At 40.9% G+C, this 23,396-nt stretch overlaps 1 protein-coding gene across 1 annotated transcript; it reads right to left on the reverse strand.

The window, feature by feature from the left end:
* Positions 1–235: 235 nt before the first annotated feature.
* LOC142610603 (calcium-transporting ATPase 4, plasma membrane-type-like) lies at positions 236–9,145 on the reverse strand. The gene is made up of 7 exons (XM_075782454.1): positions 8,754–9,145; positions 7,635–7,689; positions 5,621–7,536; positions 5,365–5,526; positions 3,655–3,826; positions 3,277–3,572; positions 236–847 (listed from the first exon to the last, which is right to left on the reverse strand). The coding sequence occupies exons 1-7, from the start codon at positions 8,922–8,924 to the stop codon at positions 596–598; spliced, it is 3,024 nt and encodes a 1,007-aa protein (XP_075638569.1). The 5' UTR covers positions 8,925–9,145; the 3' UTR covers positions 236–595.
* Between the last annotated feature and the right edge of the window lie 14,251 nt (positions 9,146–23,396).

A 23,396-nucleotide genomic window follows, 5' to 3' on the forward strand; every position in this document is an offset into this window, starting at 1 on the left:
GTTTGTGATGCGGCTACTAATAGTTAATACTTTACTTCTTCATATGTCTAATATGAATGATGGTTAGCCATATGTGTTGTGCCTACTAACAATAATGTTGAGTACTTTACAATCCTTCTTTTTTTACTTTCTAAACGTTATAGTCACCTGTTTTTTATGCGGCTACTAATAATTAATACTTCTTCATATGTCTAAGAAATGAAAGAAGTGAAACTGCTCATTGAGTTTATAAAAAAAATATTATATACACCTTCCTCTTACTAAAAAGAGAATCACTACATCGAATCTGAAATCTTTTGTAAGAACTTTTCTCTATAACAAAATTAAAAATTACGAAAAATTATTGAATAATCAGGAAATATCATATAAATGTACTTTTTTCCCTCTCTCTCCACATGAATTTTGAGTCTCACTATGAATTTAATTAGTGAGACCCACTATTATATGAGAGGAGAGAGTATGAATTTATAATACTCTAAGATTATTCTATAATTACTCAAAAAATACATGACCTACAGAAAAAGGGAAAAAGAAAATTAAAAGCCTTCTCTTTCCCCCTTCTCAAGCCAGGTTATCCCCATAAACATCATGGTGTTTAGTTGCATCTCTCAACTGGGATGCATTTTAGGATGACAGCAACCAGCAAGCTAACTGATCCAAGTAACAGGCTGAGTAACCATAATTGCCAGCTCAGTGGCACTGTGCTTGCAAAATCGCCCAGAAACTCGACCATGATTACTTGGAAAGCCACTGTGCCAACCATGACACCTAGGAATATCCAGCTATCAAACATGCCACGGAATATGTTTATCTTCTCTATTTCCCGGCAGTTTATATTATTAAACACCTGAAAAAAAATCCCATAAGTGATAAATAAATTGCATTTTGGTTACTTTTCCATAGTTGTACTATATGATAAATACATATTGGGCATTTTAGTTCACTACAAGCAGTTGAGGAGCACAGACAATATTGAAATCAGAGTTACACTAACATATTGCACTAAGATTCACTAATATTGAAATCAGAGTTTCATTTTATTTCAATTTTTTTTTAATAATTAGTCCACAAAAAAAAAGAGAGTCACTTTTTATAAATAATAAAAGTAAATCAGGAAAAAAATTATATCAGAAGCTTTGGAAAATAATACCATTTCACAAGATGATAAAAATCAACGAGTATGTTTACCAATACCATATGTTATGATGTATGACTTCCAGTAAGTTCATTATCGATTAGCTTATCAGTCCAGTCACATATAGGAACTTTAGCAAGAAAGGTTCCATTGATGGTTTTACTAGCTAGTTTGACCTCCAGTTTGGTTTGGTTTTGATAACCACATATTTTCAACTCAAGTTGATAAAATCTTAATCCCAATTAATTGGTTCAGCTAAACTTGAACCTGAAATATGAGTTAATTAATAGGTTCTTTGTAGTCAGATTCAATCCATAATCCATGTCAAGTTTGGTTGCATATGGATAGTTATCCCACACATTACTAGTTTGAAAATTTCACAAACTGCTCTAAGATCTAACAGAAGAGACAATCACAGTCACACTACACAATGACACATTTGAAAAGGCAAACTTTGTTATAAAGATACAGGCCTAAGATCTTCGATTCATCATTTTAATTAGTTGGAATACAACAGAAGATACTGAAATCTGTATGTTTGTAGATACATCCCAACCAGTAAAAAAAGAAAAAGTTTAATTACCATTTTGGTCCCTCACGTTTATCTTATGTGTCAAAATGGCTCATAATGTTTCAAATACATTAGTTTAGTCCCTAAACTTTTGGAATTGTGTCAAAATAGTCTCTATCATTAAGGAGTATAGAAAAAACTGACGTGACTAATGGTGGTATAGAAATGTTCTTTTTATCCTCTGTCTGATACACAGCATCTTGAAGCTTGTCAAGCCATGCACCCAGAAATAAAAATTAATCACATTTCTTTTTTTTTTGATAGATAATCAGGAAATTTTTAGTAAAGATAGAAAAAAAGAGTAATACAAGAAGTTCATGATGATGAACAATAGGCAGAAAAAGGAACAAACAGCACAACAAACATAGAGAAATCAGGAAACTAAGCTAAGGGAGAACAAAAACTCAGAGAGAGAAGAGCGATCAGTGAAACCCCAACACCGAGACCACTCAAAAAGACTACGATGGCATAAAAGTTTTAACTCATCCAACGTCTTCTCTTTGTCCTCAAAGGATTGACGATTTCGTTCCAACCACACAATCCACATTAAGCACCCGGAACCAAGTTCCAAATGTCCGATTTGTGTTTCCCAATCCACTAGTGCCAGCAAGATAACAAACCCGCCACCCAATCTGGCATCACCCAAAGAATACCAAAGGCCTGAAGCATAGAAGACCAAAGGGAGTGGGTAACAGGACAATGAAGAAGAAGGTGATTAAGCAACTCCCAATCACAACAACACATACAACACCTATTAGCCAAAGGGCGGCCCTTTAACATTAGATTATCCAAAGTAAGGATCCGACCATGAGCAGCAGTCCACAGAAAGAATGCTACGCGCTTAGGAATCTTTGGTTTCCAAACACCCTTCTAAGGAAACAAGGAATTTGAGGCACCCCGGAACGCATGGTATTAGGCAAAAAGAAAAAAGAATTGAGCTTGCTTTGATTCTGAGTCTATCCATTCTCAGAACTTGCACCTCCATTGTTATATGTTGATTCACTCAAAACTTGCTGTTTTTTTCTCTGCTCCAGATCCTTAGTTGCATACTAAGATAGTTAATCAGATATATTATTATTTGAGTTATTCTTTTCTCTTTTCTCCTAATAGGAAATGTCAATAGGTTTTTTTTTTTTGGTGGCTCAATGAGATTCAAGATGCTGAGTATCATGCAGAGGATCTCATGGATGAGATTTGCACTAAAGCTCTGCCAATAGACTTTAGGGATTTCAATCCCAATGGCATTGGGTTTGTTATTTTAGTTGATTTAAAAAAAAAATATTAATTATTAAGGCCATGTAGAAACCTAGGTGAAATAAAAATAATACTTCAAATAACTGTTAATCTTGTCAGTTTTTTTCATCTACCATATATTGACTATACCATATTGACACAATACCATAACATTAGGGACTAATATGACACATTTGAAACGTAAAGTAGAGTAAATGTTAGACACAAAAATGATAATTAAACCCAAAAAAGGAATTTACTCAACATTAATAGAGAAGGTCAATAATGACAGTAAGAAATCAGAACATTCTTCAAGAACTGGACTGGTACCACATACCTGGCAAAATACAAACGAGTTGAATACCAGTGTGTTGAGAACATCACTTGCATCTGAACCAGTAAGGTTTAGTAGCCGCTTCCCATCAACATTGAGAATTGCAAGGACAGCTAGTTGATATACACTATGACCAACAATATTCCTCCACATGGCCTTCGTGATGAAGCTCACACCCCTACGAACTGGGGGCCTTTTCATAAGCTCATCATTTGGAGGTTCTGTAGCCAGTGCAAGTGCACCAACAGCGTCCATAAAGTTGACCCAAAGCAACTGCACAGCCGTTAGGGGGGTAGATCCTGAAAGTTATGTGGAAAACTCTCATTATTCTGTTATTGCCCAAAATAAAATATAAAACCATGACTTCACAATCCAGCATACCAGAGATGCATGCAGAAGCAAAATGGAGCACCAGAGCAACAACAATGACAGTTAGCTGGAATTGCAAAAATTTTTGATTGTTTATATATACTGCACGTCCCCATCTGACCACATTCACAATAGTCATAAAGTTTTCATCCAATATAATGACACCAGCACTGTCTTTTGCAACCTGAACAACATATCCATGAAAAGGGATCATTAAAGAATAAATTGACCCCAAAAAAATAAAAATGAAACCGAAGTAGGTGGCACAACAAAAAGCAATGATACAAGTCCAAAAGTATATAAGCCCATGCAAAATCAAAATGATATTGAATGACAAAGATTATGTGATGTATTGGGGAAAAAGAAAAACAAGTCAAGATGATAAGAACTTTACTATGACAGAATAGAGATTTGATATTATCTTGTATCTAAAAGATAACACAGACACAGACTATTGATATCAATTATGTAGAGCCATATCTACTATGTTTCTTATGCCAGGAATTTGAGGTATTTCTGGTATTTGCCTAAGCATAGGCCACTATAGTAATGTCACACATGTACGTAGCTCTAGTTATAGTGGAATACAATGCTATATTGCTATATGTACCTATGACTACTGTAACTTCTTTTGTAGTCCTTATATAAAAAATGTAGTAACCCTGTGAATGTAACCTTATTTTTGGTGAACCATATAAATCTGGAATTCTTGAGTGCGTGCCTTGAACTCTTCTTCTGTTTCTATCTTTTTTGTTCACATCTTACAGATTTGGGTTGGTCTTCATGTGTCCTAACATGAGTGAGGATTAGAGAATAAAAACACTATATGATTCCAAGCTTGTGAAACCCAATAGAAAAAAGAATGAAGGGAAGGGGACTATGGATGTGTATGTCTTAAAATTGGGGTTTTGATTGCAAGTTTTAAAATTTGAGATGCAATGTGCAAATACCCAATACCTTAGGGTGGCTTTCGGCAATTAACCTAAATACAACTCTATATCTCAACAGGATTGAATCCGTGGCTTAACCTTTGAAGCTACTTAGAACGAGGGGGGAGGGGATGGATTGCATTTGATCCAAGAACCATTAGCCTATATATCTATTTCTAATTTGTCCAACATAGATAATAAGTTGATTTCTCAAAAGCTGCAACTTAAAAGGTGAATGTGAAACATAAAGCAGAACATAATAAAGGTGAGCTAACCCAAGGAATAGGTTTCATACTGGAGCAACATACAGATAATTCTTGTTGAATTGGATATTCGGTCAGAAATTAGATGCTGATTAATAATTTGGCTGATCAAGATTCTCACTCATAGGGACTGTTTAGTGAAATGATTTTAAGCGTGTTTATTAAAAAGTGTATTGCAGTGAGATAAGTAAGACAGTAAGCAATAAACGTTTGAGACCACATAGTTGAAAAGAAAATTTAGAGACCTATACATAAAATTCCAAATAGGATCAAACACTGATTACCACAAAACTAGTTCATATTTTCTTCTATGAAATGGTAGAAGAAAATGATCCATGAATGACAATGTGGAATAGACACACGCATGCTTCATGTTGCTTCATTTCATATGAGAAAGTGTGATAGGGGAACAAAAAACTGAGACAAGAAGCCTACCTGGCTAAGCCAGCCCAAATCATCAATATCACACAAGGGAAGGAAAAAGAAATATAAGTACATAAAATTGAAACTTTGAAAGCAGAATCACAAACCTGTGTTCCTGCTATGTCCATAGCAAGTCCAATGTCTGACTCATGAAAAGCAGGAGCATCATTGATCCCATCACCAGTAACTACTGCAACAACCTCACCAAACGTCTTCCTCAAATGGGTCACCAAGGTATGCTTGTCTGACGGCAAAGACCAAGCCATTACCTGAATCCATTATGCACAATTACAAAAATGAATGCAGCATCTTCCAACATAGATAGTTGAAGGTCAAAACATTCCAAAGCAAAAATTTAAGAACCTTAATTCTTGGGATGATGTCCTTCATCTTCTCTGGGGACATGCTACGGAATTCTGGTCCTTCTATGGCCATTCCATCCTTTGTGAGGATACCACATTCTCTAGCAATGGCCTCAGCAGTATATATATTGTCCCCAGTGACCATACAAACAGTTATTCCAGAAGCTAAACAAGTTAAAACTGCATCCTTGACACCAGGGCGCACAGGATCCTTGATTCCAACAACTGCTATCAATGTATAGCCACTATCAGGGATGCTGTTCTCGATGGAAGTTTCAGCAACATCTTTAAAAGCCAAGCAAAGAGTTCTCAGAGCTCCAGATGCAAAGCCTTTTATAACATCGGTGATCCTCTTTACCTGTTCTTCAGGAAGAAAAACAGGCTCTCCATTGCGATCAACAATTTTGTCACACATTCTTAATATAATTTCAGATGCACCTTTGCAAAATGCACGTACCCTTCCATCAGGAAGAGCTGCAAGCACAGACATCTTCCTTCTAACTGAATTAAAAGGCACAACCTTAAGAATCTTGAATTCTCTATGCTGAGCATCAAAATCACCACCCAAAAGCAAGCCAAATTCTAACAAAGCAGATTCTGTTGGCGTTCCCAAAATGGTATACTTTCCACTATCATCCTTAACCACTTCAGACCCAGTATTTTGAAATATAGCCTGCAATAGGATGCCTAAAACTCTTCCAGATATTTCTGATTTCAAATCACTTGCATTACCTTTTATATCTATAGATTTTTCAGATATCCATACTTTGTCCACTTCCATATCGTTTGTGGTCAATGTCCCTGTCTTATCCGTGCATATGCAACTAGCAGAGCCCATTGTCTCACATGCAGAGAGATGCCTCACAAGTGCCCTTTCTTCCTTTAATTTCCTCATTGCAAAATCAAGGCTCAAAGTTACTGCTAACGGAAATGCTTCAGGGATTGCAACGTCCAAAATGCTTACTGCAGTAGCAAAGTAAATCACAATTGTCAGTGCATCACTTGACGACCACTTTGTGAACTCATAGTTAAGAGCTTTTACAACCAGATGTCTTACTATAAGTACCAAAAATGTCAGCACAGAAAAAGTCCAGCCAATTTTACCGATAATTGAAGCAACACTGTTTAGCTTTACCTGCAGTGGGGTCTTGTCTTCTCCTCCCTCATTTAGAGTTTCCATCAATTTTCCCCGTTTGGTTCTCATACCAACTGTTGTCACCAACATCTTTCCTAAACCATCTTGCACTTTACTTCCTGAAAAAAGAAAGGGGTTCTCCTCATTTACATTTGCTGGCTCGTTCTCCCCTGACAAGCTTGATTTATCAATCAACAAACTGCATCCTGATATATAAATCCCATCTGCTGGAACTTGATCACCAATTGACAAGTGAACAATATCTCCAACAACCAAATCAAATATAGAAACATTTTTTCTCTTCCCATCCCTAGTTACCTGGATAAAAATCTTTTTCTTCTCCCCATCTAAATCCATGAACTGCAAGGACTGCTTGTACTCACAGATGGCTGTAACCATGATTACTAGGAACATACCAACAATGCCACCCAAACCATCATATATGCCTTTAGGCCACCCTTCAGTGGGAATTCCTAAACCTATAGAAACCATGGCACTGAGCACAGGGATGATAAGTGGAAAGTCCTGTAATGATTTCCACATGAGCATCAAAAATTTTTTGGAAGGTTTCTCTGCAAAACAGTTGAATCCATAATTCTTTTGCCTAGTAAGCAAATTCTTAGTGTTGACACCTCCATTCAATGAGACACGGATTTTCCTCGCAATCCCCTCAACTCCACCATGGATTTTCAAGCTCTCAATATCTTGGTCATCAACAATTGATGCAAGTTCATCTGGGTGAATGTCAAAACTTGCTTCTGTATCATCAGGTTGACCACCAGCTGCAGAACAACATAAAATGATCGATCAAAGCATGAATGAAATAGCTCTAACAATGAAAAAGAGGCTTTTGTCAAAAGTAGAAACTAGAACTTCATACCAGCAATGAACTGCAATGCTTCTTTTTGACAGGAAAGAGCAGCTTGTATCGTTTCCTGGGGAAAACAAAAAATGGGGTTGATTGAATTTAAAAAGTCATGACAGAAAGAGTCACTTAGTCTTAGAAAACTTCACAACCAAATGTCATCAGACTTCAGTGACCTTCATGGTGATATGTAATGCAGTTCAAATTATAAACTTTTGAATACCTTTCAGACCCGTTTTGGTTTGTCCATTGGAATAGAACATTTTGGTACTAGCCTATTTCAGTGAACTACTTCGGCCTATATCATTACATACTATAAATATATAACATATCGTATATAAGTAAAGAATACAAAATATATTAATGAAGAAAAAAACCATGTCATATGTGAGTAAAGTAAACAAGAAAAACACATTGTTAAAGGAAAATAATAATAAAATATCATATATAAGTGAAGTAATAAAAAAATATTGGGCTTAGGAAAAAAATAATGATTCGTTTACATACCGGCTGAAATCACCATACTAGACAGGTTTTAGTGAAATGGAGCAAAATGGGCTGGAATTTAGAACGAAATTGAATAAAAGGGTGATTTGTACTAGTTAACTAATTTGAATGCAAAATTCTGGCCTGGAATGTAACGGCCGGAATTCGTAACTATTTCAAATAACTACACATCGTCCTCATACATCCAAAGCTATCATAAATTCTCATACATTTGTTTGTAAATTTATCCCAAGAACTTTAGAGAGAGTTTGGATAGCATTTATCACCAACATTTGTGCGTTGTGCTGAAATAATGCAGGTCACACAGCACTGTTTACGAACTCACAAAACTCATCCAAATACAAGTTTGGGTCTCACAACACTGTTTACACAGCTACATCATTTTCAGTTTTCAGCAAATAAGCGGTATAACATACTCTAAAGATGATCTCTTCTTTTGTGGGTAAAAAATGAATCCCCTAACAACGGAACAAGCACAGTTCATCGTATCTTACAGAAAAGTAATTTAACGATACTTTTTTCTTTCTTTTTTTTTTTGCCTTGTGTTTTTATGAACAACAAACAGAGCACTAAACTAAAATATAAGCAAAGCAAAGCTAAGAAACTAAGAAAGAACAAAATGAGAACCTGGACTTTGCGGCTTTTTTTCTCGGCCTCAGAGCGTTTGACGAGATCGGCGACAAAGCGGAAACGGAGGCCGGGATTTTTAACGACGGAGACGGCGTATCTCCATCTTCGCAAAGCCTCCTCCGACGAGTTCTTGTGCTCCACCTCGAATTCCTTCAGTAACAACTCCATTTTTGTATCGGTATGTTGTGTTCAACAATTCTCTCTCTCTCTCTCTCTCTCTCAAAAACTATAAAAGAGAAAAGAGAATGCTTTATCTGCAGAATTTGATGCAAACACAGTCTGCATTTGCTAGTAGAAGCGGGAGCTTGGGAATTTGTGTCTATCTATATCTGGAGTCTTAACGATAGTGCGTGTTTAAAGTACATCCTACGCCGTTACAAGTGCTTCAGAACAAAAAAACGCGTCAACTAGCTTGGGAGTTTGTGTCTGTTTTTTTGGGTATACTTTTACTTAAAAGTCCTTTCAAACAAAATATAAGTTAATTAAAATAGTATATTAAGTTTTTATAAAGAGAAAAACTGAACTTATAAGCTAATTTATATATATATATAAAATCAAAACTTTGCTCTCTTTATAATTTTTCACATCAATATTTTTTATTTATATTTTCTTAATAAAGCTGAAGCTTTACTCTCTCCACAATTTTTCTCATCAGTATTTTTTATTTATATTTTTTTAATATTTTCTTAATAAAAAAATAGTTAATAAACTATTAATTATCTAATAGTGGGCTGTAAATATCAAACTTCAAGTTGATCAGGAGACTTGATTTTAAAATTAATAAACTAATTAAAAAAACCTCTCTTTCTTCCCCAAAAGTAAACCCGATCAAACAGGTTGGTGGAAAATAACCAACCAATAGTACAAATGCCAAAGCAATTCAAACCATAAGTGACAATTCAAGGAGAACAAAAGGACACGTTCAGTGATTACTACGAAGCAACAAAGGAAAAAAATATAAAAAACACTTTTAAGTTGTCTTTCAATTTATTTTAAATATTGATTAAATAGTTCTTTAAATTTGTGTTTCATACATTTTATGGATAATTGAGGATGTTAAATATTTAATTCTTCACTTTATTTTAAACTTATGTTTCATTTCTGTAATTTATTATGTAAATTAATGTTTCATATCAAGATTAATATTTCATATCAAGGATAGGAAGCTATAAAGCTGGAATCCTAATGTACAAGCAAAGAGGAAGAGAAATATAATAGCTTACATCTTTATACACTAGCTTTCCTATGCATCACACGGGTTAGCGATTAGTGTCAAATAAATATTATATATTCTCTCCATTTCCAAGTAAAATAGATTGTTCCATTTAACGTTTATCAATTTTTTAAAATGATGTGACGACCCTAAATTTGCTTCACTTTATGGGATCTGTAAGTGCACAATTGCACCTGGACCCAAGAACAGTTATGGGCTCAGGCCCAATGAGCCTTAAACAATAAGAATTTGTAGAGTGTGGGCTTGAAACCCAGGTTAGAAGTATATGAGGATTAAATGACAAACTAAAGATTGCAAGTAATTGAAAACAACAAGGAATATTGTAACTGGGCCTCCTCGGACGTAAGCCGAGAGCTGTTCTTATATTATATCTCTCTCTTTGTCTTTTGTCTTTTTAGGTTACAAAAAGTTCCGTCCTATTTCTGTTCTAGGTCCTTCCTTAAATACTCTTCTTTTTAATACTTTATACACGTGTTGCCCCAACTCCTGCCTTAGCCTAGATATTTCTGTTCTTAATGCCTTTGAACAGTAACTAGAAGTTTCCCTTCCACTGTTCAAGTGTCACCTCCTCATTAATGCGGCCAGGGTGGTAGGTGCAGGGTCTTTAATGTGGAAGCAGCAGCCTTTATTTTTTACATTTCTTCAACACCGGTGCTTCTGGGGCATTCTGGGGTTCACCCCCTTTAACCATTGGTCTTGACCGTGCCATTCCCTAACCTGTACCATGAAGTCCCGGGTTCTTTGGTGTCGGTCCGAGGGGAAAAGCATCCTCGGCTAGGTCCTCGGATCCTCGGCGTATGGGCCGACCTAGAGTATCAACAAGCCCTAAACCCAAGAGTAGGTCGGCCTTCCTCAGCAAGGCCCAATGGCCCATATCCCTATTAAGATATTTTTACTCCCCACAGGATCCTAATACTATATTAACCGAGTAATCTTGCTAGAATCTAGTGAGCATTTATTTATGGTTAATTGTTTTATTGTTTATCTATATTAAATATTGTGTTTGAAATTAATTATAATTAATGGGTCTTGATACAATTTTTATGAAATATGGAAAAAAAAACTATTAAAAATTAATTTGTTTTTTTTTTATATAAAAAATTTCTAAACTTGTGTAAGTGCACAATTGCACCTGGACCCAAGAACAGTTATGGGCTCAGGCCCAATGAGCCTTAAACAATAAGAATTTGTAGAGTGTGGGCTTGAAACCCAGGTTAGAAGTATATGAGGATTAAATGACAAACTAAAGATTGCAAGTAATTGAAAACAACAAGGAATATACTTGGGCCTCCTCGGACGTAAGCCGAGAGCTGTTCTTATATTATATCTCTCCCTTTGTCTTTTGTCTTTTTAGGTTACAAAAAGTTCCGTCCTATTTCTGTTCTAGGTCCTTCCTTAAATACTCTTCTTTTTAATACTTTATACACGTGTTGCCCCAACTCCTGCCTTAGCCTAGATATTTCTGTTCTTAATGCCTTTGAACAGTAACTAGAAGTTTCCCTTCCACTGTTCAAGTGTCACCTCCTCATTAATGCGGCCGGGGTGGTAGGTGCGAGTCTTTAATGTGGAAACGGCGGCCTTTATTTTTGACATTTCTTCAACACCGTGCTTACGGGGCATTCGGGTTCACCCCGCTTTAACCATTGGTCTTGACCGTGCCATTCCCTAACCTGTACCATGAAGTCCCGGGGTCTTTGGTGTCGGTCCGAGGGGAAAAGCATCCTCGGCTGGGTCCTCGGATCCTCGGCGTATGGGCCGACCTAGAGTATCAACAAGCCCTAAACCCAAGAGTAGGTCGGCCTTCCTCGGCGAGCCCAATGGCCCATATCCCTATTAAGATATTTTTACTCCCCACAATAGCCCCTCAAAACTCTAATTTTCAACGTCCGAGGAGAAAAATAGGGTTTTGATCCGACGAACACTCCGCTCTACACACTTTATAAGTGACGGCACGTGTGGAAATCGTTTCGCGTCCCGAGAAGATGACACTTGGCGGTTTCATTTTCGAAAACGCGCGCATTTATTGTACCGCAAGTGACTCTTTGTTTCCCACGCTCAACGGTGAGATGGGCATCCAACGGTTCTCCTCACTCCACGAAATTTTAGGCGGGACAGACATAATTTTCGAGCCCGCCTTTTCGCACGTCGTGACGCTTCGGGAACCTGCGCCTTCATTTAAGTCATCGTGGATCAATCCCATCAAAACAACAACAATCATTCTTCACCGGAAAACCGTGGAAACCCGTACCTTCAACTTTGTAAGTTCTTGCTCTCTCTAGTCTTGACCTTTTCTCCTCGGATACAGTCCTCGGCTACCAATACAATCACTCTCCCTTTTAAAGTTTAGTCTATCGTCTCTCTGTAATGGGAAGATTCAAGTGTCTAGTTGATACCGCCGCTGGGATGGAAGGCTTTAGAGCCAAATACCATATTCCCCAACACGTAGGGTTAGAATACTTGCCCGCAAATGTACCGTGGCCGGTTCTAGGAAAGAGGGAGAGGTTATCATTCCTATGATAGCCTTCATAGAGAGGGTGGGATGACCCTACCAATGAAACCCGTAATGAGGGAGTATCTTCGCAACCACCGTTGTGCCCCGACCAATGCCTTCCAAATGTTTTTAGAGTTTTAGGTAGTGTAGATGCTCTAAAACGAGCAGATGAGTTTAAACCTCACATGGCACGATGTCGTGTTCCTATATGAGTCCCATAAACTCTCTAAGGTAGGCTATTATATGAAATCTCGGTCTAGCACCGTTAGGCTAATCTCTGTCCGCCCAAATCAAACAAAGGCATGAAGGACGACTACCCGATCGTGTCCGGAACCGGCACGACGGCCCTCCAACGCCGGTTCGGTGGGGGGATCCGGGTGCGACACCATAGGATTAATCTCCCCACAACACAACTTCTCCTAACACACACACGAAATGCGTATTTGTATTTACTTAAATTCGTTAAATATTTGTGTGAATCCGACCAGGTTTGTTTGCTTTGACGTCTTTTTTGCGGATAAGCGGCACGTGCGTCCTCGTCTCGAGTCACCGTAACGTTGCCGATCTAAACCGAGTACTTCGCTCCGAGGTATTCGTTAGTGCGGACCTACAACTCCGGGCTGCTCATCTTATTCTAGGATACACCCCCTTTCCAAAGATTTTCAGGGAGATAGAGGACGCCATTATTGCCGCGACCAGAAGACGAAAGAGGATAAACGTAGCTCGGCCCCATTTTTTGGACGACCGTGACCTCCCGGACGCTCACGATACTATTTTGTACAACCGGCCGATAGCAGCGGTCCCCCTCGCCATACACTCACAAACAACTTCGTCGTTCCGAAGAGGAGGTGTCTTCTTCACACACTCTTGACGACGAGATAGACCAATTCCATCTCGAAGACACAGAGACCTCGCGGAAACCGGTTCGTGGTACTTTCCGACGAGGAGGAAGAAGCCACCGAGGCCTCCGGAATCGCAGGTTTGTAGTTGCCCTTCCCGAGGACGAATCCGTAGAAGACATGGGACGAATGGAGGGTCTTCTCACTAATAGAGGGCCGAAGTTGCGAGAGAAGAAGAAAACGGGGACGTCCCAAGTTCCCCCCCAGCTTTCCTCCTCCTCCTCTACCCGAGCCAAAACCGCCAGCCGAGGATCCCAAGAAGAAGAGGAAGGGAGATAATGAGGGGACGATTACTAAAGACCCCAAGAAACCACGCCAACAACTCCCACCGGCCCACAGCTGAGCCGGACAAAGGCAAGGGTAGAGCCGTCACTCGAACTTGGGGAAATCGGGGATGAGGCCGTAGTGTACCGAGCACCGGCCACCCGGGTCCCCCGATCTAAGGCCGGACGGCGCTCCTATCTCCCCGCCACCCGGTATAAGGGGGCGGTTCAAGCAAGGCCACGCCCACCACCTGGCCGAGGTCCTAGAACGCCTTTCTTCGCCGCCCAAGGACATGGAGACCTTGGAAAAGATGGGCCAACCACAACTATTCCTCTCTCTAAAAAGAGACTTAGCACCGGTAAGTGTTTCTCCTTTTAACAATATTTATAAGCAAATTAGTTTTTGTTATTCCTAACTCCATCATGCTTTTTACGGGCTATTCGGGAGGTCTTTGTAGCTGAAAAGTTTATTGAAGACGCTCGGAAAGTAGCCGTGGGGTTGAGCTCGAAACTAGGGTGGAGACCGAGAAGACCTTAGGTACGGCCCTTGCCGAGAACGAGAAGCTGACCTCGGAGGTAGCGAGGAGCCGAGGAGAGAGAAGAATGGGGTCGAGTCAAACTTGAAGACCATGAAGACCCGGATAGAAGGACAGCGCAAACTCCTTAAGGAAAGAAATGAGAAGAGCTCTCCCAAGCTCGAAAGGGAGTGCTTGGATCCGAAGAAACAATCGGCTCGATGAAGGAAGAAGCCAGCTCCTTCCAACTCTCTCTTCAAGGCGCAAGCGAGGCAAGTTTTGACGAAGGGGTAGCGACCACCGAGGAACAGGACAGAGGAATTCGCGGCTTTATGCCGCGAATCGTCAAAAGTATGGGGGAAGCTTTAAACGTAGCGGGGAGTTCCCCGAGTCTTCGGATTTGAGGAAGTCCGAGAACGTTTGGCTTCCCCTAGAAATACGGGAGATTGAAGAGGCTCCCGCTGCTACTCCTACCCCTGAGACAACTCTTCCCGTCCTACCTCCGATGGTCCCACGGCAAATTCCCCGATCCTACGAGAACCTTCGGTTCCAATAAAGAAAAGGAAGGAGGAGTGGATGCAGAGAAGGACTTGAACCGAGATAGTGGAACCCAACGTCCTTCCAACAAAGACAGCGGATAAAGGAAAGCGAGTTATGACTCCTTTTGAGCCGGCAGGTTGAGAAAGACCGAGGGCACTAGTACCTCTCAGCAAGATCCTCCTCCAACAGCTTAGGACTTAGCTTAGGGCTTCTCTTTTTCCATTTTTTTTGTTTTTGAATTATATATTGTAATGTATATTCACCTTGATTAATGAAGAACAATTTCGTTTGCTTTTCACTTGGATTGTGTCTGCTTTTTCTTTATTCTTTATGTACTTATTACAAAAGTTTTCCCATTAAGTCATATCAGAAGTTTCTCAGAGCATCAAAATCTAACTCCAAGGATTGCATAGTCATAACTTTCACATAATCATGCGTATATTATTAAAGATTTAATACAAGGTGACATGGTTAATTCATTTGAATAATACCTCGATTAAAAAAGGAAAGAGGACTTCATATAACAATTAAGCCCTTATAATGCATAACACTGTTTTTAGTAGGTTGTAAGATCCGAGGACCATTCCTTACACAAATTTCCTCAATACTTAGAGATATAAAACTTAAGATCCAAGTTAATAAACAGTAAGATATTAACATCCAGACACAATCAGAAGTTAAGTTTAATCAAAGTCATAGTCCGAAGATAAATCTTAAGCAATCTTTCGTTTAATTCTTCAAAATTGTAACTGTAAATGATAAGACATCAATTTCCACAAGGTTTGTGGTCCGAGGACTACACTTAACCATGTTTCTGTTTGATTCTTTAAAACAATAACTTCAAATGTTAATTTTCCCAAAGTAGGAGGTCCGAAGACCCGACATAACTAAGGTTATGTTTAACAAATGATAAGACATCAATTTCCACAAGGTTTGTGGTCCGAGGACTACACTTAACCAAGTTTCTGTTTGATTCTTTAAAACAATAACTTCAAATGTTAATTTTCCCAAAGTAGGAGGTCCGAAGACCCGACATAACTAAGGTTCTGTTTAACAAATGATAAGACATCAATTTCCACAAGGTTTGTGGTCCGAGGACTACACTTAACCAAGTTTCTGTTTGATTCTCAAAAATTGTAACTTCAAATGTTAATTTTCCCAAAGTAGGAGGTCCGAAGACCCGATAACTAAGGTTACATTTTAACAAATGATAAGACATCAATTTCCACAAGGTTTGTGGTCCGAGGACTACACTTAACCAAGTTTCGTTTGATTCTCAAAAATTGTAACTTCAAATGTTAATTTTCCCAAAGTAGGAGGTCCGAAGACCCGGCATAACTAAGGTTCGTTTAACAAATGATAAGACATCAATTTCCACAAGGTTTGTGGTCCGAGGACTACACTTAACCAAGTTTACTGTTTGATTCTCAAAAATTGTAACTTCAAATGTTAATTTTCCCAAAGTAGGAGGTCCGAAGACCCGGCATAACTAAGGTCTGTTTAACAAATGATAAGACATCAATTTCCACAAGGTTTGTGGTCCGAGGACTACACTTAACCAAGTTTCGTTTGATTCTCAAAAATTGTAACTTCAAATGTTAATTTTCCCAAAGTAGGAGGTCCGAAGACCCGCATAACTAAGGTTACGTTTAACAAATGATAAGACATCAATTTCCACAAGGTTTGTGGTCCGAGGACTACACTTAACCAAGTTTGTTTGATTCTCAAAAATTGTAACTTCAAACGTGAGAGCCGGCCATAACTTTGAAATATTAATTGACAAAAGCTTATTTGATTAATAATAATACCTTCTAAGATTATTTACATTCCATGGACGTGGTACAACTCGTTCATCTAGGTCGCCTAGCCTATATGACCCTATGCACTGCTATTGAAACAATGCGGTAGGGGCCTTCCCAAATTAGGTCCTAGCTTACCCCATGTTTGGGTTCTTAGAAGTGCCTACAACTTTCCTTAATACAAGATCACCAGTGCAAGTGGCCTTAGCTTCACGTGGGCATCATACCCTCGTTTTAGCTTCGCCGATAATACGCCAATTGGACCATAGCTGCCTCACGCCGTTCCTCAAGTAAATCAAGATCTTTCTCTAGAAGTCCCTCGTTTTTCTCTGGACTAAAAGAACTTGTCTTTAGAGTAGGAAAACCGGATTCCAGTGGTATCACCGCCTCGGCTCCATAAGTCATAGAGAATGGAGTTTCTCCAGTGGACCTACGCGGTGTGGTCCGATACGTCCACAGGACATGAGGGAGCTCTTCTACCCATCTGCCTTTCGCATCGTCTAACCACGTCTCAACCCCGTTGACTATGACCTTGTTAACGCCCTCGGCCGGCCCAGTTCCTCGAGTATAATTTGGAGTAGTGCATCTTTTTAATAGACCCATCTCACCACAGTATTGCCTAAAGGCCTTCTTGTCAAATTGAACGCCATTGTCCGAGACGAGTGTATGTGGTATACCGAATCTAGTAACAATATTTTTCCGAGATAAATTTCTTGGAATCAACATCTCGGATATTGGCCAAAGGCTCGGCCTCGACCCACTTAGTAAAGTAGTCTGTTCCCACGAGCAACCATCTTTTGTTTCCACAGCCTCTCGGAAAGGGCCCTACAATGTCCAAGCCCCATTGCGCGAAAGGCCAAGGGCCGGAGAGAGGGTTAAGAACCCCTCCAGGTTGGTGGATATTAGGGGCGAACCTCGACACCGATCACATTTTGGCATAGTCCCGAGCCTCCTCTGCATATGGGCCTGACCAATAACCCCGAGTCGGGGCTGCATGGGCTAAGGACCTTCCTCCGGTGTGGCTTCCACAAATTCCCTCATGCAATTCCTCCGGTAATGATTCCGTTGATTCGGGGTGTACACACAACAAATACGGTCCCGAAAAGGATCGTTTGTATAGCTTCGGTCCTCGGACAACCGGAAACGCGGCGCCTTTCGACGTACCTTTTCCGCTTCAACTTTGTCTTCGGGAAGGATGTCATTTTTTAGAAAAGATATGATTCGAATCCATCCAACTAGGACCGGGCCTTATTAGATGGATGCGAGGTGCGTCGGCCGGCTATAAGAGAAGGTTCTACCGGATCCTCAACGAGAATCACCCTTGGTAGACCTTGAGCCGAGGATGTGGCCAATGTAGCCAAAGAATGCATGAGTGTTTCCACTCCTAGAGACATGAGCTAAGGCAAATGAGTCGAATTCGGGCGACGTTTAACCCTGGGCCAAATATTCTTGCATTCGGGTCTCTAGCCTCCATGGTCCCCATGACTTGGCCGACCACTAATTGAGAGTCCGAGAACACATGGATTTCCTTGCCACCCATCTTATGTACCATTCGCATGCCTACCAAGGATCGCTTCATACTCGGCCTCATTATTAGTAGCCGAGAAAGCCAATCTCAAAGATTTTTCAAAGACAATTCCTTCAGGGGACATTAGAACGAGTCCAACGCCCGTACCCTTTATGATTAGCAGCCCCATCCACATAAACTTTCCAAGCCGAAGGCGATACGGTGATCACACCAAGCTGATTTTTCACCCATGTGCGCTCCCCTTTGAAGTTTCTTCTAACAATGGTTCGACAAACTCGCCACCAAATCAGCGAGGACACGACCTTTCACCGAGGTGCGAGGCTTGTACTTAACATCAAAGGCTCCCAAAATGGTTCCCCATTTTGCCACTCTGCCGAATAATCGGCACTACGCAACACGGCCTTGAGCGGCAACCGGGTCAAAACAACCACAAGATGAGATTGGAAATAATGAGGAAGTTTGCGCGTGGCGTGGACTACAGAAGTGCTTTTTCCAAGGGCAAATAGCGCACCTCGGCTTCATTCAAGGACTTACTAACATAGTAGATCGGCCTCTCGCACTCCATCTTCATTCCTTATAAGGACTAGACTCACCGCATGAATAGCCACGGCCGGATAAGCGAATAAAACCTCGTCCACCTCGGGGCAAGATAAAATGGGTGGCCGAGATAGATATTGCTTAAGCCGTTGGAAAGCCGACTCACAATCCTCGGTCCATCGAAACCCTTTCCACTTGTTCAACAACCGAAAGAAAGGACGGCATCGGCCGGCTCGACCGAGAAATAAATCTGCTCAACGCGCAATCATTCCGGTCAATTTTCGAATCTCCTTTGGGCTCCGAGGCGGGCCTGCAAATTTTGAATAGCCCTAACCTCTGCCCGGGTTCACCTCTATGCCCCTATGAGTGATCATATATCCTAAGAACTTTCCGGATCCCACGCCAAAAGAACACTTGGAGGCGTTAAGGCGCAACTTATACTTCCCTCGGCATTTGGAAGGTGTCGGCCAAATCTGTCATGTGCGAAGGTACCGTCTTACTCTTTACCACCATATCATCCACGTATACTTCTATGGTTTTCCCCGATTCTTTGTTCAAACATTCGGGTCATCATTCTTTGATAAGTAGCCCAGCATTTTTTAACCCGAATGGCATGACCTTATAATGATAGTTCCCCGTTGGAGTAATGAAAGCGATCTTCTCCGATCCTCTAACGCCAAGGGAATTTGGTGGTAACCCCGAAAGGCGTCCAGAAACTCATCCGAGGATGTCCGACAGTAGCATCTACCGGTTGATCAATCCGTGGCATTGGGAAAGAATCTTTAGGACGAGCCTTGTTCGGATCGGTAAAGTCCACACATACTCTCCACTGCCGTTTTTCTTCTTAACGACAACGGTATGAGCCAACCATTCGGGGTAGAAAACTTCTTTGATAGCCCCCGCCCTTTTGAGTTTAAGAACCTCTTCCTTCACGAGCCTCGAATGTTCTCGGGAAGATCGCCGAGGTGTGCTGCCTCCTCGAACGATGGCCGGATTGACGTTTAAACGATGACAAATAAAGCTCGGATCTACGCACGGAGCCTCATAAGGGTCCCACGCAAAGACATCTATATTGTCCTTCGGAAATTCCAACAACTCCATCTTCTCTTGGTATGGCAAAAGTATGCCAACTTGGAAGAACCTCTGGATCATCTGCTATTACAAACTTCTCTAACTCCTCGCAAACACGGCCTCGTCTTCCGTCATCGCTCCGAGGTGCCTCGGAGGCACATTAATTGTACTATGACTCTTTGAATGGGCAAGGTTGATAACTCGACTTCGGCGACGAAATCTTGCGAAGTAGATGCATTGTCGGCCACTACCTAAGCTGGCAGGATTTCCTCAACATGTTCCCCCGAGGGGAATTTAACCTTAACGTGCAAGGTAGAGGAGACGGCTCCCGGGCGTGCAGCCATGGCTCGCGAGGATGTTTGTATATGGAGAGTACGCGTCAACCACAATGAAATCTACTTCAACCGTTTCCGTGCCGGATTGAACGGGTAAACGGATCGTCCTTTTGGCACAACGGCTCTCCCTTCAAAGCTAATAAGAGGTGAGTCATAAGGAGTTAAATCTTCCAACTCCAACCTTAACCCCTTAAATAGATCAGGGTACATGATATACGCACCGCTGCCTCGATCTATCATCACCCTCTTCACGTCATAATTCCCTATTCTCGAGGGTTACCACAAGAGCATCGTCGTAGGGCCGGATAGTTCCTATTTTATCCTCCTCGGAGAAACCCGAGACGAGTAAAGTGCTCTTTAATCTCTTCGGCCTACCACCCACATCCTCGGCACACGGATGGGAAACCGTCATGACCCTAGTGGGACCCTGGCCGGTCCTACCAGGTGCGGCAAAGATAACATTAATTGTTCCCACGTGCTGGCCGAGATGAACTGTTCCTTTGGTTGTTTGAACCAACTTGGACCCGCCCGCTGGGTTGACACAAATGCTGCTTCAACTTTCCCTCTTCGACGAGCTGCTCTAGATGGTTCCACAGGGACCGGCAGTTCTCAGTAGTGTGGCCCACATCCTGATGGTACTGACAGAAAAGGTGTTGATTTCTTCTCGCAGGTCCCCGCCATCTTGCCGGGCCATCTAAAGAAGGGCTCTTTACGAACTTTTCTACAATCGATGTAATCGGTTCTCGGAACACGCATTTACACAGTGTCGCCGAGCCGGATTGTCCGAAATAATCCCTCCTCGGCTTGTTGTTGTGATATCTGTCCGACCCGAAATCCCTTCTCTCTGCGGGATAACCTTCTCTTTTCCTTTTCCCCGCCGTCGGTCTTCCTCTACCCTTTTATATTCATCAATACGATCCATAAGACGACGTACGCTGCGGACGGGCTTTTTCGTCAAAGACTTTCTTAGGTCGTGATCAGTAGGGAGGCCTACCTTAAAGGTATTTAGCGCCACCTCATCAAAGTCGCCGTCTATTTCATTAAACATCTCCCAATATCTGTCGGAGTATGCTTTTAGTGTCTCCCCTTCCTTCATGACCATGGATAGCAACGAGTCCAATGGCCGAGGGACTCTGCTACAAGTAATGAACCGCGAAGCAAATGCCCTAGTTAGTTCCCCAAACGAGCCTACAGACCCCGATTTGAGACCGTTAAACCATCTCATAGCCACGAGTCCCAGCCGGGAGGGGAAGACTTTACACATCAAAGTCTCGTTATGAGAGTGCACTGCCATCCTTTGGTTGAAGTGACTTACGTGTTCCACCGGATCAGTCCGGCCATTATAGATGGTAAAGGTGGGCTGGGTGAACCTCCTGGGAAGCCTCCCCCTCTCAATCCTCCGTGAAAACGGAGACTTAGAGAGTTGGTGCAACGCCCTACTCATGGTATCGTTGCCTAAGCCCCTAGAAAGAAGCTTCTGCGTACGCGGGTTGGCTGGTCGTTCTCCTCACCAGAGGATGTTGCGCTGGTGGGGGAATATGACCTCGAACTGTAGCCAACTCTCCTATCCTTCTCTGAGGAAAAACTAGACGAGGACGGGGAAACCTTACGTTTAGCACGGCGTAACTTCTTCTTTAAACGATTGATTTCTTTCTGCATGGATTTAGAACCCTCATCGTGAGTAGTGCTACCCCCTCCGCGAGTATGGCTAGCCCCTGGATATTCTGTATGGACGCTTCCTTCGCGATCCCTACGATGTTCAAGACGTTCGAAATGATCTTCTGGTTGTGATCCTTGTGACTCTGCATGGTGAGAGCCTAAGCCTGCCATAATATCCCTACTACTTCTAGACTAGATTCCCACAGACGGCGCCAATTGTAAGTGCACAATTGCACCTGGACCCAAGAACAGTTATGGGCTCAGGCCCAATGAGCCTTAAACAATAAGAATTTGTAGAGTGTGGGCTTGAAACCCAGGTTAGAAGTATATGAGGATTAAATGACAAACTAAAGATTGCAAGTAATTGAAAACAACAAGGAATATTGTAATCGGCCTCGGACGTAAGCCGAGAGCTGTTCTTATATTATATCTCTCCCTTTGTCTTTTGTCTTTTTAGGTTACAAAAAGTTCCGTCCTATTTCTGTTCTAGGTCCTTCCTTAAATACTCTTCTTTTTAATACTTTATACACGTGTTGCCCCAACTCCTGCCTTAGCCTAGATATTTCTGTTCTTAATGCCTTTGAACAGTAACTAGAAGTTTCCCTTTCCACCTTCAAGTGTCACCTCCTCATTAATGCGGCCAGGGTGGTAGGTGCAGGGTCTTTAATGTGGAAGCAGCAGCCTTTATTTTTGACATTTCTTCAACACCGGTGCTTCTGGAGCATTCTGGGGTTCACCCCCTTTAACCATTGGTCTTGACCGTGCCATTCCCTAACCTGTACCATGAAGTCCCGGGTTCTTTGGTGTCGGTCCGAGGGGAAAAGCATCCTCGGCTAGGTCCTCGGATCCTCGGCGTATGGGCCGACCTAGAGTATCAACAAGCCCTAAACCCAAGAGTAGGTCGGCCTTCCTCAGCAAGGCCCAATGGCCCATATCCCTATTAAGATATTTTTACTCCCCACAACTTGTTCACTAACAAATACCGTTAAGGTATTTGTTAACCTTCCTATAATTAATTACCATGTTAACATTTTTTTTTTAAGAGAGTTCAACTTATGACATCCATTCCTGATGATGCTCTTTATCATAAAACTAAGACACTAATTGGTTTTTGGTATAGACGGAGATTGAACCCTAAATTTCTTATTCAATCATCAAAATTTTACCAGTTGAGTTAATTGGAACTCACTGTTAACATTTTGATTAATTGGTTAAATTAAAATTGGTAGTTAATCCGTGGTGGGGTCTGATTGCATTTTTCAGTTACTTATATAAAATCAACGTTGTACCAGCCACCAATCATATTTAATCCCACGTTAGTTTGGAAGAAGTAACGAAATTTTGTTTGTATCTAGCAAATTTTTTTAATTATTTATTTTTTGTAAAAAGGTTTTAAAAGAATTTTGTTTTTATTTTAAAGAAAGAAATAGAGCAAGTAAATTCAATATCACGTGCCAACATGACGAAGTATGGGTTCGTATTGTTAAAAGACAAGCCATGTACGAACCGTGTCCATTCACAATCATTGTTTTTTTTGGGGTAATTGATAGAAAGACAATCATTGTTGGAAAGCAATGTAGGCATTACACACAGATAAAAAATTAACGGATGTATTTTATTTGCAATTAATAATATGTATTATATAAATTTTAAAATATAAAAGTAAGAGAGTGTACCATGATGCAGTGAAATTCAAGATTAAAGATTATAAGTACTTGAGAACACTTTTAATCTTCACTCTAATTTCACTTGTGCCCAAGAAGTGTGGT

This window comes from Castanea sativa, chromosome 9, assembly GCF_040712315.1.
Source record: "Castanea sativa cultivar Marrone di Chiusa Pesio chromosome 9, ASM4071231v1".
NCBI classification, from domain to species: Eukaryota; Viridiplantae; Streptophyta; class Magnoliopsida; order Fagales; family Fagaceae; genus Castanea; species Castanea sativa.

Coding starts and splice junctions, on each gene's coding strand:
- LOC142610603 (XM_075782454.1), bottom strand. CDS start 8,924: ATGGAGTTGTTACTGAAGGAATTCGAGGTGGAGCACAAGAACTCGTCG. Junction 3,573..3,654: donor TGCTTCTGCATGCATCTCTG/GTATGCTGGATT, acceptor CATAACTTTCAG/GATCTACCCCCCTAACGGCT. Junction 848..3,276: donor ACTCGTTTGTATTTTGCCAG/GTATGTGGTACC, acceptor ATTTTTTTTCAG/GTGTTTAATAATATAAACTG.